At 36.8% G+C, this 17,932-nt stretch overlaps 1 protein-coding gene across 2 annotated transcripts in view; it reads right to left on the reverse strand.

Moving 5' to 3' along the window:
- Positions 1-17,932, reverse strand: part of ATP7A (ATPase copper transporting alpha) — a 147,529-nt gene that overhangs the window by 23,938 nt on the left and 105,659 nt on the right. Inside the window, exons 6-11 of one of the 2 annotated variants that reach the window (XM_043458392.1) lie at positions 16,779-16,942; positions 6,188-6,349; positions 4,417-4,493; positions 3,993-4,218; positions 2,647-2,880; positions 1,283-1,374 (exon numbers count right to left, since the gene is read on the reverse strand). In XM_043458392.1, coding sequence (XP_043314327.1) covers positions 1,283-1,374; positions 2,647-2,880; positions 3,993-4,218; positions 4,417-4,493; positions 6,188-6,349; positions 16,779-16,942 — 955 coding nt within the window. The remainder of the gene's footprint in view (positions 1-1,282; positions 1,375-2,646; positions 2,881-3,992; positions 4,219-4,416; positions 4,494-6,187; positions 6,350-16,778; positions 16,943-17,932) is intronic. The other variant, XM_043458393.1, reaches the window with a different exon arrangement.

The following is a 17,932-nucleotide window of genomic DNA, read 5'->3' on the forward strand; positions in this document are numbered from 1 at the left end:
GGAGTTGTTCTAGATTAAAGCAAACATGTCAGGAGAAAGACAAATATTGTATGATATGTATGCGTGTGTGCATGTGTTCAGTTGTGTTCGATTCTTTGTGACCCCATGGCCTGTAGCTTGCCAGGCTCCTCTGTGCATGGGATTCTCTGGACAAGAATAAGGGAGTAGGTAGCCATTTCCTTCTCCAGGGGATCTTCCTGACCTAGGGGTCAAACCCACATCTCCTGTACTGGCTGTGCTGTGCTTATTCACTCAGTTGTGCCCAACTCCCTATGATCTTTACCACTGCACCACAAGTTCTTATACTGTATGATATCACTTATTATATATGTGCAATCTAAAAAATACAACAAACCAGTGAATATAATAAAAAAGAATCAGATTCACGGATACAGAGAACAAACTAGGGGTTATCAGTGGGGAGAGGGAAGGGTGAAGAGCAACAGAGGTAAGGGATTAAGAGGTACAAACCATTAGGTACAAAAAAACCTACAAGAATATATTGTTCAATATGGGGAATATAGCCAGTATTTTATAATAACTACAAATGACAATGTACATAACCTTTTAAATTGTGAATCACTATACTATATATTTGCAACACATAATATCATACATCAACTATAACTCAAAAATAAAAAAATACATGTTAGTCAAATGCAATAACACATGGACTTTGAATTCCATTTTAAACAAAGAAACTCAAAACATTTTGGAGACAACAGGAGAAATGTTAATAAGGACTGTGTATTAGACCATATTAAAGAATTATTGTTCATTTTCTTAGATGCAATATGGTATTAAATTATATAAGAATATGTCTTTTTTTAAAGATACAACAGGAATATTGGCAGTAAAACCATATGACTGGGATTTACTTTAAAATTCTACTACAACAAAAGAAAGAAAGACTTCATACAGATGAAGTCAAGTGTGGCAAAATGTGAATAATTGTTAAATCCTGGAGAAAGATTATGTGGGTTCATTATACCCTGGTGTGTGCTCAGTCACCAAGTCATGTTCGACTCTTTGTGACCCCATGGACTGTAGCCACCAGGCTCCTCTGTCCATGGAATTTTCCAGGCAAGAATAGTGGAGTGGGTTGCCATTTCCTACTCCAGCGGACCTTCCCAACCCAGGGATAGAACCCATGTCTCCTTCATTGCAGGCAGATTCTTTACCACTGAGCCACCAGTGAAGCCCCACCCTTCTCTCTACTTCTGTGTATATCCAATATCTTTCCTAAAAGTTAAAAAAGAGGAGGAATAATGAAGGTAAATACCTCAAGAGGATATTATCAGAGTCAAGAGTTACAATAGTTGCTTCTGTAGCTTGTAGTGAAATTAGTTTGGCAAGAGCCTCTGATGTTTTGCCCTATAAATTAAAACACACATGTAAACAATGCCAAGGAAGAAAAAGTCTTATGTAAAATAAAGACAATCTTTAACATTTACCTAAGAGACCACTTTAGGAATGTTAATTAATTCATATCAGAAGACGTCTGACTTCAAAAATAAAAAGTACACAAAATATAAAATATATTATTAGGTATAATTCATAAAAAATATTGTAAATTAATGAGAAAAACATCAGAACCCAATAGGTACAAAGGCAAAGGACATAAATAAGCAATTCATTTAAGAAGAAATATAATACCTGCTGTGTAGAATAATGTTTATTCCTGATACTAATAGAAATGAAAACTAGAGCAACTCTATGATACCATTCAATACCTACTAACTTGGCAAAAATTTAGATAGGAATCAGTGCTGATGAAGTTGTAGTAAAACTACTTACATACTCTTGATGGCAAAAATTGTTAAGATTAATAGCATGAGCCATAGAAAAATTTATGTCCTTTAGCCATATCTTTTGTAATTTATCCTAAGATATTAATTCAACAGAAATAACTATTAAACAGAATATGTTTGCTGCAGGATTATCTAAAATTAAACACTGGAAACAATCTAACTTAGAACAAAAGCAGAATGGTTCAGTAAATTATAGCACAAAGACTTGAGAGAGTATTATTTAGAAATACTGAATAATTATCTAGACTGCAAAAATAGGGGAAAAACTTTAAAATGTAAAGGGTACAAAGTGGTATATATACCATATTTGCCACTCTGTAAAATATAAATGAATATGGAATAGGATTGGAAAGTTATTTCCATTATAGCATGGGACTGTGGGTGAATTTTTTTCCATCGTTATTTTAAATCTTGTGGTCACATCAATTTTTCCATTAATAATGTGATGTAAGTAAAATGTGCTTGTCTTGTGCTTGTGTTTAGTTTGCTCAGTCGTGTCCAACTCTTTCGACCCTTTGGACTGTAACCCATCAGGCTCTTCTGTCCATGGGATTTCCCAGGCAAGAATACTGGAGTAGGTTGCTGTGCCCTCCTGCAGAGGATCTTCCTGACCCAGGGATCAAACCATTGATTATAGGCAGATTCTTTACCACTGACCCACCAGGAAGCCCTCCAAAGGAATACTTAACCTAAAATACCGCTAAAATAAGAATATTTATTTTAGTACATGGTTAACAACATAAATCAATGTATACTTCCAATAATTGGTCTAGAAAATATTATAGTCATTTATCTACCCAAGATTTTTAACAAATGTCACCCTTTTTTACTTTACCTTTGCTACATGTTCCAGCCACCGGCCTAGTGCAATAAACACAAATAGCATAGGAGGTGTGTCAAAGAAAGTAACAGGGTTCACTTTGGCTCTCTCATACATTGCAACCAGAAGAATAACCAAAGAGTAAGCAAATGCAATGGTGGTTGCCAGCACAATCAATACATCCATATTTGCAGTTTTATGCTTCAGTGCTTTGTAGGCCTGAATATAGAAGTGCCAGCCTCCAAAAAACTGTAATACAGAAACACTGATCAGTGCTTTTTTTTAAAAAAAGCTGAAAGTCATGTTTATACCACAATAACTAAGATAAAGTATCAATGTTAACTTCCTTCGGCTTTTATCCAGTCCATAAACAACCAAGGAGAATTTTTTTTTTTTTTTTTTTTTTTAGCCACACCACATGGCTTATGGGAACCTTAGTTTCCCCATCAGGGATCGAACCCAGGCCATGGAGAAATTCCCCTAGGGCTTTGTTAAAGCTGAAACAAAAGTGTTTGTAGTTTAGCAGATACATGTGTGTAGGGATTCAAATTGCTGTAAAGCCCTTGGCAGCCATCCTCTATGATTCAATGAATAGAATATTCCATAATATAAAGAAAGTCAAGTGATTCTTGGATTTTTCTTTTGAAGCTAGCAAAAAACAAGAACTAGGGAAAGAATTATATTCTTTGACAATGATTCAGAATTCAACCCAATGGTACATCACAAGCTACTGGATCTGTCCACTGTTTTCATTAGAAATATAACTGAAAAGCTTATTTTTCACTAGTTAGAGAAACATAATAGGATGTTTTAAAAATCATTATTGCTTTTTATGAGGATCAGAAAAAGGAATAAATCTATTAGAAGTGTTCCACAGGAAAAATCTATCTGAAAAGAAGAGCTGAAAACATACAGAAAATAATGAACTTAAGTGCCATGGAAAAATAATAAAAATAATATCACTGTTATGATTATTTAATAGAATAAATAATAAATATGCTAAAATAAAATATATAATATAAAATAATTTTAATGAAAATATAAAGAAATAAAATAACATTTTATTATTATAATAACTTTAAATATGAAATTATACAGAGTGGCAGATATGAATGCCAAATTCATATCTAAGTATGAATTGAACTCTTATTATTTGCTCTGTCGTTAAACAGTATCATTTAGGGATTAACATGAAATTCATATCTACTTTAACCCTCAGTTTAAAATTATTTTTGTAAAGCATCCAGCATAAAATGATCATACTTTTGGCCACTATTTGTCATACAGTTGAAAATAGCCTCACCTACTAGTTTTGACTAGTTTTCATTATTAACAAATATACTTGCTAACATTTCACTTGCCTGTACAGGAACACACAATAAAAAAGATAGCAAATTCATAATGGACAATCCTGGCAGGATCTGGCGCTCCAGGAACATAGAAGAATGAATGTTGATCATTTCTTCTTGGCTCATGTTCTGATTATGGTGAAGGCTTGCAAGATGGTGGTCCATAACCATCATATATATCATCAGTCCCATTACAGGTATACAGAAAAACAGGCTCACAAGAAAGGCCCGTCGCCATCTAATATAGAAAAGAAAGATCATTTGAGTAAACATCTAATGGTTAGAGATTCTGTGTACCATAGCGAAATATAACTTGTGACCAATTCCTACCCAGTGTAAGGATGCTACTGAAAAAATAACTGACATGCTAACAGTATGTTAAATTTGTAAATATAAATCAAAATCTGTTTTTTACTGACACTCCAAAAGTACTTACTGTCTTATTTCTCGTTTATGGTCTAGGTGGCTTGCTGACCGGTCCTTCTTGACCAAAGAAGCTTCAAAACCTAAGCTCTAAGGAAATTCATGAGAAAACAATTATTTCTCTGAATGTATAAACATTATGTACAGAAATTTTAAGCTGTGGTATTGTCATCAAGAATAATTCAAGTGCAAATCACTATGGGGAATATAAAAATGAAGATGTGCTTCCTTCTCTTGCATGCTCAGTCGTGTCTGTTTTGACGCCTCAGACTGTAGCCACCAGGCTCCTCTGTCCGTGGAACTCTACAGGCCAGAATACTGGAGTGGGTTGCCATATCCTTCTCTATTCCTTCTCTTAATTATCTTTGTTTCTAGTCTTTCATCAAAGAAATAAATGTTTCCTCAATTCTAGTTAATATCTATCCTACTATTCTCAAACTATTAATTTAATTCAAGTGTAGTTGTCCTCAGTAGAGGTTCTTCTATCAAGAAGTAACTAAAGCCTCCAATAAATAATTTTGGAAAAAAGCAGAAATCTACTACTCAGTCAAGCTGACAGACTGTATGATGATCTAATAACGACAGAATTCAGCAGTAAAATCATAAATCTTATACTTGGACAAGCACCTACTAGTACTGATGTATATTAGTCAGTTTAATTTTACTTTTAATTTTAACATCTATCTATCCATCCATGCATCCCTGAGAGCACAGAAAACTGAATGATAGGCCATAAAAGTTAGCACCATGGTAAATATATTATTCAAGGCTTTGCATATGTAGTCTTTACTCTTGTTCTAGCAGAAATAAATAACAAGAATGAAAATTTTCCTCAATAAAATAAAGTACTGAAAGAAAATTATACCTAAAAAAGATTCATATGAACATAGACAGTAACATACACTATATTTTCAGCTGCTAGGGAAAATGCTGCCTTCTTATATTTCTTGACAGTGTAGCACAGAGAAAAGAGCAAGCATGAACACTGGAGTCAGGAAGATTAGGCTCAAATCCCTGGCATGACACTTACTAGCTTATGTGACTTCGGGGAAGTAACTTAACATTATATAACCTGAGTTTCCTCACCTACAAAATGAAGACGACAGTACTGTTGTGAGAATTAAATCAAGAGCTGAAGCTTTTCAATTTGCATAACTGGCACATAGAAGATACTCAATAATGCTAGTTTCACAAATATGTTAATGGTACTACTGTCTACATTAACAGGATCTTATCTAAATGATTAATATGCTTTTTAGGTCATTAGAACAACAATGCTACACCACACTGAAACAATACATGCTATACTTCATATGTATTACCATTTACGAGTTACTGAAGAATACAGGATGAATTTGTCACAATGAAAAAGGTTTGGTCTTTTATATTTCTTACTTTAACTAAGGTATCATTTGCTTTGAGCTAACAAACAATATAGCATCTAGCAGGATGTTTCACTTTTATAATGATTAATATGAATTTTACTCAGAAGAAATTATACTTTACTTATATTTTCTAAACATTTTAAATGACCTGAGGTTCTACTTCAAGTCTGATCCTGATTAATACTATCAATGTGCCTTTAGCTAATTCCTACTGACAAAGTCCAAAAAATAAAAAAATAAAATGGTAACACATGCTTATTAAATTTTGAGACAATTATTACCTATAAACAAAGGAATCAGATGTTTTTCATCATTCCTTTCTGATACAAACCGGAAGTGATCTGAGAGAGTCCTGACTGGATAGGTAAGAACATGGAAATACAAAGTCTTGACACTTACTTCAATTGTATGAATAATATCTCTGGGACCAATAATTTCCGGATCATATTTAATATGTGCTTTGTTGGTTGCCAGGGCTACAGAGCAGTAGAAGATCCCTCTGTGTTTTGTGAGGGTAGATTCTATTTTATGGACACAGGAGGCACATGTCATTCCTCTCACCTGTTAAAGACAAAGGCTTTGTTACTCAGAAATGCACTTATTTCCCTCCATTAAACGTGTTATTACTTTAAACTGAAAGAACTCCTGTAACATGGTATTAACACACAAAATCTTATCTGCACTATTAACATGCTTTAGATATGACCATTAGATCACTGTTTTTATATCACATTGAACAAAGATATGGTCTCAGCTACAAAAAGTTAAGGGCTTCCCAGGTGGCGCTAGTGGTAAAAGAACCTGGTTGCCAATGCAGGAGATGAAAAAGATGCAGGTTTCATCCCTGGGTTGAGAAGATCTCCTGGAAAAGGAAATGGCACCTCACTCCAGTATTCTTGTCTGGAGAATCCCATGGACAGAGGAGCCTGGTGGGCTACAGTCCATGGGGTTGCAGAGAGTCAGACATAACTGAAATGACTTAACAACAGGTTAAACAGAAGAGGATCTCATTAAAAGTCTCCCTCTTCCTGTTACACTCAGTGATAAAGGATTTGACAACTATCACTGTTTCTTGTATTCAGTGCCTTGTTTCCCTCTAAATTTTTCTCACCCTGCTCAGTTCAGCTCAATTCAGTCATGCAGTCATGTCCAACTGTTTGAGCCCCATGGACTGCAGCATGCCAGGCTACCCTGTCCATCACCATCTCCGGGAGCTTATTCAAAGTCATGTCCATCGAGTCGGTGATGCCATCCAACCATCTCATCCTCTGTTGTCCCCTTCTCCTCCTGCCTTCAATCTTTCCCAGCATCAGGGTCTTTTCAAATGAGTCAGCTCTTCCCATCAGGTGGCCAAAGTACTGGAGTTTCAGCTTCAGCATCAGTCCTTCCAATGAATATTCAGAACTCATTTCCTTTGGATGGACTGGTTGGATCTCCTTGCAGTCCAAGGGACTCTCAAGAGTCTTCACCAATACCACAGTTCAAATGCATCAATTCTTTGGTGCTCAGCTGTCTCTATAGTCCAACTCTCACATCCACACATGACTATTGGAAAAACCATAGCTTTGAGAAGACAGACATTTGTTGGCAAAGTAATGTCTCTACTTTTTAATATGCTGTCTAGGTTGGTCATATCTTTTCTTCCAAGGAGCAAGTGTCTTTTAATTTCATGGGTGCAGTCACTATCTGCAGTGATTTTGGAGCCCAAGAAAATAAAGTCTCTCACCCCATCTATTTGCCCTGAAGTGATGGGACCAGATGCCATGACCTTAGTTTTCTGAATGTTGAGTTTTAAGCCAGTTTTTTCTCTCTCCTCTTTTACTTTCATCAAGAGGCTCTTAAGTTCATCTTCACTTTCTGCCATAAGGGTGGTGTGATCTGCATATCTGAGGTTATTGATATTTCCTCTAGCAATCTTGATTCCAGCTTATGCTTCATCCAGCCCAGCATTTCTGATGATGTACTCTGCATATAAGTTAAATAAGCAGGGTGACCATATACAGCCTTGATGTACTCCTTTTACTATTTGGAACCAGTCTGTTGTTCCATGTTCAGTTCTAACTGTTGCTTCTTGACCTGCATACAGATCTCTCAGGAGGCAGGTAAGATGGTCTGGTATTCCCATCTCTTTAAGAATTTTCCACAGTTTGTTGTGATTCACAAAGTCAAAGGCTTTAGTGTAGTCAATGAAGCAGAAGTAGATGTTTTTCTGTAAATCTCTTGCTTTTTTGATGATCCAACAAATGTTGGCAATTTGATCTCTGGTTGCTCTGTCTGTTCTAAATCCAGCTTGAACATCTGGAAGTTCAGGGTTCACATACTGTTGAAGCCTGACTCAGAGAATTTTGAGCATTACTTTGCTACCGTGTGAGGTGAGTGCAAATGTGCAGTAGTTTGAGCATTCTTTGGCATTGCCTTTCTTTGGGATTGGAATGAAAACTGACCCTTTCCAGTCCTGTGGCCACTGCTGAGTTTTCCAAATTTGCTGGCATGTTGAGTGCAGCACTTTCACAGCATCATCTTTTAGGATTTGAAATAGCTCAACTGGAATTCCATCACCCCCACTAGTTTTGTTCATAGTAATGCTTCCTAAGGACCCCTTGACTTCACATACCAGGATGTCTGGCTCTAGGTGAGTGATCATACTATCGTGAATATGTGGGTTGTGAAGATCCTTTTTGTGTAGTTCTTCTGTGTATTCTTGTCACCTCTTCTTAATATCTTCTGCTTCTGTTAGGTCCATACCATTTCTGTCCTTTATTGTACCCATCTTTGCATGAAATGGTCCCTTGGTATCTCTGATTTTCTTGAGGAGATCTCTAGTCTTTCCCATTCTATTGTTTTCCTCTATTTCTTTGCATTGATCGCTGAGGAAGGCTTTCTTACCTCTCCTTGCTATTCTTTGGAACTCTGCATTCAAATGGGTATATCTTTCCTTTTCTCCTTTGCTTTTCACTTCTCTTCCTTTCACAGCTATTTGTAAGGACTCCTCAGACAACCATTTTGCCTTTTGCATTTCTTTTCCATGGGGATGGTCTTGATCCCTGTCTCCTCTACAATGTTACAAATCTCCATCCATACTTCTTCAGGTACTCTGTCTATCAGATCTAATTCCTTGAATCTGTTTGTCACTTCCACTGTAACGGATTTGATTTAGGTCATACCTGAATGGTCTAATGGTTTTCCCTACTTTCTTCAATTTAAGTCTGAATTTGGCAGTAAGGAGTTCATGATTTGAGCCACAGTCTGCTCCCAGTCTTGTTTTTGGTGACTATATAGAGATTCTCCATCTTTCTGCAAAGAATATAATCAATCTGATTTCAGTATTGACCGTCTGATGATGCCCATGTGCAGAGTCTTCTCTTGTGTTGTTAGAAGACGGTGCTTGCTATGACCAGTGTGTTTTCTTGGCAAAATTCTATTAGCCTTTGCCCTGCTGCATTTTGTACTCAAAGACCAAATTTGCCTGACACTCCAAGGTATCTCTTGACTTCCTACTTTTGCATTCCAGTCCCCTATAATGAAAAGGACATCTTTTTTTGGTGTTAGTTCTACAAAATCTTGTAGGTCATCACAGAACTGTTCAACTTCAGGTTCTTCAGCATTAGTGGTTGGGGCATAGACTTAGATTACTGTGATATTGAATGGTTTGCCTTGGAAATGAACAGAGTTCATTCTACCATTTTTGAGATTGCATCCATGTACTGCATTTCCCTGATGGCACAGAGGGTAAAGTATCTGCCTGTGATGCGGGAGACCCGGATTCGATCTCTGGGTCAGGAAGATCCCCTGGAGAAGGAAATGGCAACCTACCCTAGTATTCTTGCCTGCAGAATCCCATGGGTGGACGAGCCTGGTAGGTTACAGTCTATGGGATCACAAAGAGTCGGACATGACTGAGTGACTTCACTTTCTTTTCTTTCACTGGATTTCAGACTCTTTTGTTGACTATGAGGGCTACTCCATTTCCTCTAAGGGATTCTTGCCCACAGTAGTAGATACAATGGCCATCTGAGTTATATTCACCCATTTCAGTCCATTTTAGTTCGCTGATTCCTAAAATGTTGATGTTCACTCTTGCCATCTCCTGTTTGACCACTTTCAATTTACCTTGATTTATGGACCTTACATTCCAGGTTCCTATACAGTATTGTTCTTTACAGCATCGGAATTTACTTCCATCGCCAGTCACAATCACAACAGGGTGTTATTTTTGCTTTGGCTCTGTCTCTTCATTCTTTCTGGAGTTATTTCTCCACTGTTCTCCAGTAGCATATTGGGCACCTACTGGCCTGGAAAGTTCATCTTTCTGTTTCCTATCCTTTTGCATTTTCATACTGTTCGTGGGGTTCTCAAGGCAACAATACTGAAGTGGTTTGCCATTTCCTTCTCCAGTGGACCACTCTGCTAAAGCATATGTATGTATGTAGACATGTATGTACATATATATGTATGTATGTTCATATGTATCCTCTAGTATTACTTCTAGGGAAGGTTAATAAATGACAAAAGTGTTCTACCTTTGTCCAAAAACATATTTTGCCCTATGTCTTGAGTACAGTTATACTTCATTTACACATAAATTCTATAGTGGAAGGGCAGGACTGCTGGAATGACTGTGCAAGGAGTTCAGCAAATCCTTGCCCCAAATGGCAATGATTAAACTGTGAAAGTTTAATCATTGGACAAAAGTTTCAAAAACCAACCACTGAAATATTATGAGAAATAACCAAAAGGAGTATACAACAACTTACAAAGTATTTATTCAAGAATATCTACTAAAAGAACATCATCAGTAGTAGAGGAAGGATTTCTGAAAATTCTCCCCCCCCAAAAGCAATGAGAAAATCTGCAAAAGTTGTCACCACCAACTATTTCGGAAGTTAGAAAGTTGGTGGGAATGAAAATTGCTGCAGCCACTATGGAAAACAGGATGGATCTTCCTCAGAAACTAAAAATACAACTACCATATGATCCAGCGATTCCACTTTTGGGCACAAATCCAAAGAAAGCAAAAATACTAGTTCACAAAGATACATCTCAATGTTCACAGCAGCATTATTTACAATAGCCAAGATATGGAAGCAACCTAAGTTCCATCAGTAGATGAATGGATGAAGAAGATGTTGTATGTATGTATATGTGTATATATATATACGCACAGAGGAGAATACTACTCAACCACAAAAAGAATGAAAATTTGCCATTTGCAACAGCATGAATGGAGTTGGAGGGTATCATGCTTAGCAAAATAAGCCATACAGAGAAAGATGAATACTGTATCTTATCATGTATATGTGGAATCTAAAAAATAAAACAAATGAATATAATGAACAGGAACAGACTCATAGAGAACAAACTACTGGTTATCAATGGGGAGAAAGTAGGGAAGAGGGACAATATAGGGGTAGGGATTAAAAGGTACAAACTACTATGTACAAAATAAGCTACAAGGATATATTGTACAGCATAGGATATAGAGCCAATATTTTACAATAACTTTAAACAGAATGTAATCTCTAAGAATTCTGAATCACTATGCTGTATACCTGAAACTAATATAATATTGTAACTCAACTACACCTCAATTTTAAAAAACTGATTAAAAAAGAAATTTGGAAATTAAAAGCTTACAGCAATGCAGGAAGCATTTATTCAAGACATCAGATAAATTCCAGTAAAAGAGTAAGCTATGTGGCATTACAATTTGCTGTATTCGCATCCCCTCTCCTCCAGCTCGGTGGTAGCTATGAAGACCAACAGGCCACAATCACGGTGAAAAACAGCATCAGGGAAGCCACCAGAGAGAAAAAAAAAAAGGACTGGCATGTCTTCAAAGTCTCATTCCCATAGAACTGTCATTATTTGACCTGTCTGATGGTTCTCTGAAATATTCCACTTGCAAAGCTGTCTGTCTGTTCCCAACGATAATGCATACAAAAAGCCTTTTCCCCAGGAGAATTTGTAAAAACAACTAGGGGAAATTATTTAACCTTATGGCTGCCTGAGCCAATGGATAACAGCGGGGGAAAACAATAGACTAACAAAAGACCCTAAAAGGGAAAAAGCTGGGAAGGAAGATGTCCATAAGAGTTCCAGCACATTCTTAGGAATCTAGAAGACCATGCACATGAATAAGGCTATGCACATGTCCAGGGCTGTGTGTATCTTCAGAAAAGAACTGAAAGAGCCCTAAGTTCTCACCTCAGGCTGACCTTTAGGCTCTGTAGAAGCAGGAATTGAAGGTTAAGGCGAAACTGACAATGGCTTGGCTGAGTGTTCAAGGCATGCCTCAACATTTACAAAGACCTCTTTAGCAAAGGCTTGGATACTTTTTTTCTTTTTTTAAAAAATTCATTGATTTTTTAATTGAAGGTAATTGCTTTACAGAATTTTATTGATTTCTGTCAAACTTCAACATGAATCAGCCATAGGTATACATATATACCTATATGTCAGCTCCCTCTTGAACCTCCATCCCATCTCCCTCCCCATCCCACCCCTCTAGGTTGATACAGAGACCCTGTTTGAGTCCCCTGAGACATACAGCAAATTCCCATTGGCTATCTATTTTACATACAGTAATGTAAGCTTCCATGTTACTCTCTCCATACATCTCACCCTCTCTCCTCCCCTCTCCCCATGTCAATAAGTCTGTTCTCTATGTCTGTTTCTCCATTGCTGCCCTGCAAGTAAATTCTTCAGTACCATCTCTCTAGATTCCATATGTATGCATTAGTATATGCTATTTATTTTTCTCTTTCTGACTTATTTCACTCTGTATAATAGGCTCTAGGTTCATCCACCTCATTAGAACTAACTTAAATACATTCCTTTTTATGGCTTAGTAATATTCCATTGTGTATATGTGCCATAACTTCTTTATCCATTCATCTGTCGATGGACATCTAGGTTGCTTCCATGTTCTAGTTATTGTAAACAGTGCTGCAATGAACATTGGGGTACAAGTGGTTTTTCAATTTTGGTTTCCTCAGGGTATATGCCTAGGAGTGGGATCGCTGCATCATATGGTGGTTTTATTCCTAAGGACTGGGATACTTATTGGTTCCAGATATTTAAGGAAATCACTGTGGAATTGTTAGCTGACTACTGAGATAACCAAACAGAGACTTCAGTGGACACACAGAACAGAGAACATTGACTTTATATAATCAGCTCAGAAATCACTGAACAAACAATAACAATGACAAATAACAACAAACAACAAGCCATAAGGCTAACAGCCAATCTTTCAACAGAAACTCTGCAGGCCAGAAAGGAGTGACAGGATATACTTAAAGTGATGAAAGGAAAAAAATCTACAACCAAGATTACTCTACCCAGCAAGAATCTCATTCAGATTCGAAGGAGAAATCAAAAGCTCTGCAGACAAGCAAAAGCTAAGAGAATTCAGCAGCACCAATCCAGCTCTTCAACAAATGATAAAGGCCCTTCTCTAGACAGGAAACACAGAAAAGGCCTATAAAATCAAATCCAAAACAATAAAATAAATGTTAACAGTATCATACTTATCATATTATTGATAATAATCACCTTGACATAAATGGATTAAATGCTCTAACCAAAAGACAAAGACTGGCCAAATGTATACAAAAACAAAATCCCTATATATATACTGTCTACCAGAGACTCACCTCAAACCTAGGGACAAATACAAACTGAAAGTGAGGGGCTGAAAAAGCTATTTCATGCAGACAGAGATCAAAAGAAAGTGGGAGTAACAATAGTCATATCAGATTCATGCAGACAGAGATCAAAAGAAAGTGGGAGTAACAATAGTCATATCAGATAAAATAGGCTTTAAAATAAAGATCATCATAAGAGACAAAGAAGTGAAGTGGAAGTCTCTTAGTCGTGTCTGACTTTTTGCAACTCCATGGATGATACAGTTCATGGAATTCTCTAGGCCAGAATACTGGAGTGGGTAGCCTTTCCCTTCTCCAGGGGATCTTCCCAACCCAGGGATCGAAGCCAGGTCTCTCGCATTGCAGGCAGACTCTTTACCAGTTGAGCCACAAGGGAAGCCCAAGAATACTGGAGTGGGTAGCCAATCCCTTCTCCAGCAGATCTTCCTGACCCAAGAATTGAACCAGGGTCTCCTGCATTGCAGGCAGATTCTTTACCAACTAAGCTATCAGGGAAGTCCTAAGGATACTTCCCTGGTGGCTCAGACGGTAAAGCGTCTGCCTATGATGTGGGTGACCTGGGTTCAATCCCTGGGTCAGGAAGATCTCCTGGAGAAGGAAATGGCAACCCACTCCAGTATTCTTGCCTGGAAAATCCCATGGACGGAGGAACTTAGCAGGCTACAGTCCATGGGGTCGTGAAGAGTTAGACACGACTGAGCGACTTCACTTTCATTTTCAAGTATACTACATAATGATCAAGGGATCAATCCAAGAGGATATAACAATTATTAATATATATACACCCAACATAGGAGTATCTGAACACACAAGGCAAATCCTAACTACTGTTAAAGGGGAAATTGACAGTAACACAATAATAGTGGGGGACTTTAATTCCCCACTCACACCAATGGACAGGTCATCCAGACCAAAAATTAATAAGGAAACACAAGTTTTAAATGATACATTGGACCAGTTGGACCTAATTGATATCAACAGGGCATTTCACCCCCAAACAATGGATTTCACCTTTTCTCAGGCACACATGAAACACTCTCCAGGATAGATCACATCCTGGACCACAAATCAAGCCTTTGTAAATTTTTTAAAAACTGAAGTCATTTCAAGCACCTTTTCTGATCACAATGCTGTAAGATTAAAAATCAAATACAGGGAAAAACTATAAAAAATACAAACATATGGAGGCTAAACAACATGCTTCTGAACAACAGATCACTGAAGAAATCAAAAAGGAAATTAAAATATGCCTAGAAACAAATGACAATGTAAACACAACAACCCCAAACCTATGGGATTCAGTACAAGCAGTGCTAAGAGGGAAGTTCATAGCAGTACAAACCTACTTCAGGAAACAAGAGAGACATCAAACACACAACCTAACCTAACACCAAAAGCAAGTAGAAAAAGATGAAAAAAAACCCCACCAAAGTTAGAAGAAGGAAAGATATCATAAAGATCAGAGCAGAAATAAATGAAAAAGAAATTAAGAAGACCATAGCAAAGATCAATAAAACTAAAAGCTGGTTCTTTGAGAAGATAAACAAAATAGATAAACCATTAGCAAGATTCATCAAGTAAAAAGGGGAGAAGACTCAAATCAGTAAAATTAGAAATGAAAAAGGAGATGTTACAACAGACAACACAGAAATACAAAAGATCATAAGAGACTACTATGAGCAACCATATGCCAATAAAATGGACAACTTCAAAGAAATGGACAAATTCTTAGAAAAGTATAACCTTCCAGAACTGAACCAGGAAGAAATGGAAAATTTGAACAGACCAATCACAAGCACAGAAATTGAAACTATAATGAAAAATCTTCCAACAAACAAAAGCCTAGGACCAGATGGCTTCACAGGTGAATTCTACCAAAAATTTACAGAAGAGCTAACACCTATCCTACTCAAACTCTTCCAGGAAACTGCAGAGGAAGGCAAACTCCCAAACTCATTCTATGAGGCCACCATCACCTTAATACCAAAACCAGACTAAGATGCAACAAAAAAAGAAAACTACAGGCCAATATTACTGATGAACATAGATGCAAAAATCCTCAACAAAATTCTAGCAAACAGAATCCAGTAACATTAAAAAGACCATACATCATAATCAGGTGGGCTTTATTCCAGGAATGCAAGGATTCTTCAATATACGAAAATCAATCAATGTGATACACTGATTGATATATAAACAAATTAAAAGATAAAAACCATATGATTGTTTCAATAGATGCAGAGAAAGTCTTTGAAAAAATCCAACAGCCATTTATGATAAAAACTCTCCAGAAAGTAGACACAGAAGGAACATACCTCAACATAATAAAAGCCACATACAACAAACTCACAGCAAACATTATCCTCAGTGGCAAAAAACTGAAAGCATTTCCTCTAAAACCAGGAACAAGACAAGGGTGCCTACTCTTAACATTACTTGCCTTTTGACTTTGTTTATGATGTTTTTCTCCAAACATGAAATTTTTATGTACCTGAATTTATCAATCTTGTCTTTTATGGATTTTATATGACACTTAAAAAGACTCTTCCTACTCTAGTATTATTTTTTAAATGTTAAATTAGGTGTTATCATTGGGAAAAGCTAGGTAGAGGCTACAAGGAAATCCTCTGCACTATTTTTGCAACTTCTTTGTGATTTTAAAATTGTTTCCACAATGGACTGATGGACTAATGTATGATAAAACAAATAGAGTAAAATGTTAATCGGAGAATACATGCAGTGTGTTTAAGAGTGTTCAACTGCACAATTCTTTTGACTTTTCCAATGTCTGAAATTTTTATAATAAAATATTGAAAAAGACTATGACTTCTAGTAATTTCATGGTTCCATTTTTTACATTCAAATTTTTGTCTGAGCTGGAACTTACTTTGGTACAAGGTTAAATTTTTTGTTTTAATTATTTAAGTTATACAAATAAAATATTTTCTGGGTTGGCGAAAATGTCATTTTAAACCAATATACCTTACACCTAGCTTTATGACTTTATTTATAAAATTTAAGTCTTTAATGCATCTAGAATTTATTCTTTTACATGCTACTAGGTAGGAATCATACTATATTCTTAAAGTTAATTTTCATTTATTCATTCAAACCCAATTCCTGTTTATTGGTTCTTAATAGAGATGATGATTATCTTTTACATTCTGCACTTGAAGGTCACCATTATCAATATCTTTCCAGTTTCCTTCATTTTCATTTTATGTTTTACTTTCCCAACATTTTAATTATTTCTGGATCTTTTTTCTGAATTCTCGCCAAGTTTTTCCTGTTAATTCTATTAATCACACAAACTTCTTACTTACAACAAGTTCCAAAACACCATCTCCTTCATCAGCATTTTCTATCACAATGGCTCCAAATCCAAGCTCTCGGATTAACTCGGCTATCACTGGGGGTTGTATGACAGCAGGGTTATACCTCACTTCTGCCTTGCCAGCCATCAGAGCCACAAGTACAGAATATATTCCTAGGAATATTGATAAGAAAAACAAGTCAAATAACATTTCTCATAAAAAGAGTAATCTTTTTAAAAAAATATTTATTTGACTGTGCCAGGTCTTAGTTGCAGCATGTGGGGTCTAATTCCCTCACCAGGAATTGAACCCAAGTCACCTGAATTTACATCATGGAGTGTTAGCCACTGGCCCACCAGGGAAGTTCCCAAGAATAATTTTATAATAGTCTTCTTTTCATTTAACTGTGAAAGGGTTAAGTGAATCTGGAAAAATTTATTTCTTTACTTTTATACAATCTTGAACCCAAATAAAACTATTTGAAAACTAGGCCTCATTTTAAAAAAATTTTTATTATGGAAAATTTCAAATACACACACACACTCAAGAGAGAACAACATAATAAACTCAATGTACCCATCTCTCAGCTTCAATAACTATCAGTAATACTGGGCTGCTCAGGAGAAGGCAATGGCACCCCACTCCAGTACTCTTGCCTGGAAAATCCCATGGACGGAGGAGCCTGGTAGGCTGCGGTCCATGGGGTCGCTAAGAGTCGGACACGAACGAGCGACTTCACTCTCACTTTTCACTTTCCTGCATTGGAGAAGGAAATGGCAACCCACTCCAGTGTTCTTGCCTGGAGAATCCCAGGGACAGGGGAGCCTGGTGGGCTGCCGTCTATGGGGTCGCACAGAGTCGGACAAGACTGAAGCGACTTAGCAACAGCAGCAGCAGCTCAGGTTTCATATATATTCCTACCCACTCATCCCTACCCTCTACCCTGATTATTCTGAAGCAAATCCCAGATATCATATAATATGTAAAATTTTAAATATGTATCTCTAAAAGATAAGACTCCTTTCCTTGGACTTCCCTGGTGGTCCAGTGGTTAAGAATCCACTTGCCAATGCAGAGGACATGGGTTCAATCCCTGATCCACAAGGATCCCATATGCTACAGGGCAACTAAGCCCATGTACCACAACTACTGAGCCTGCGAGC

The sequence above is a fragment of the Cervus canadensis genome, chromosome X, assembly GCF_019320065.1.
Source record: "Cervus canadensis isolate Bull #8, Minnesota chromosome X, ASM1932006v1, whole genome shotgun sequence".
Taxonomy (NCBI): Eukaryota; Metazoa; Chordata; class Mammalia; order Artiodactyla; family Cervidae; genus Cervus; species Cervus canadensis.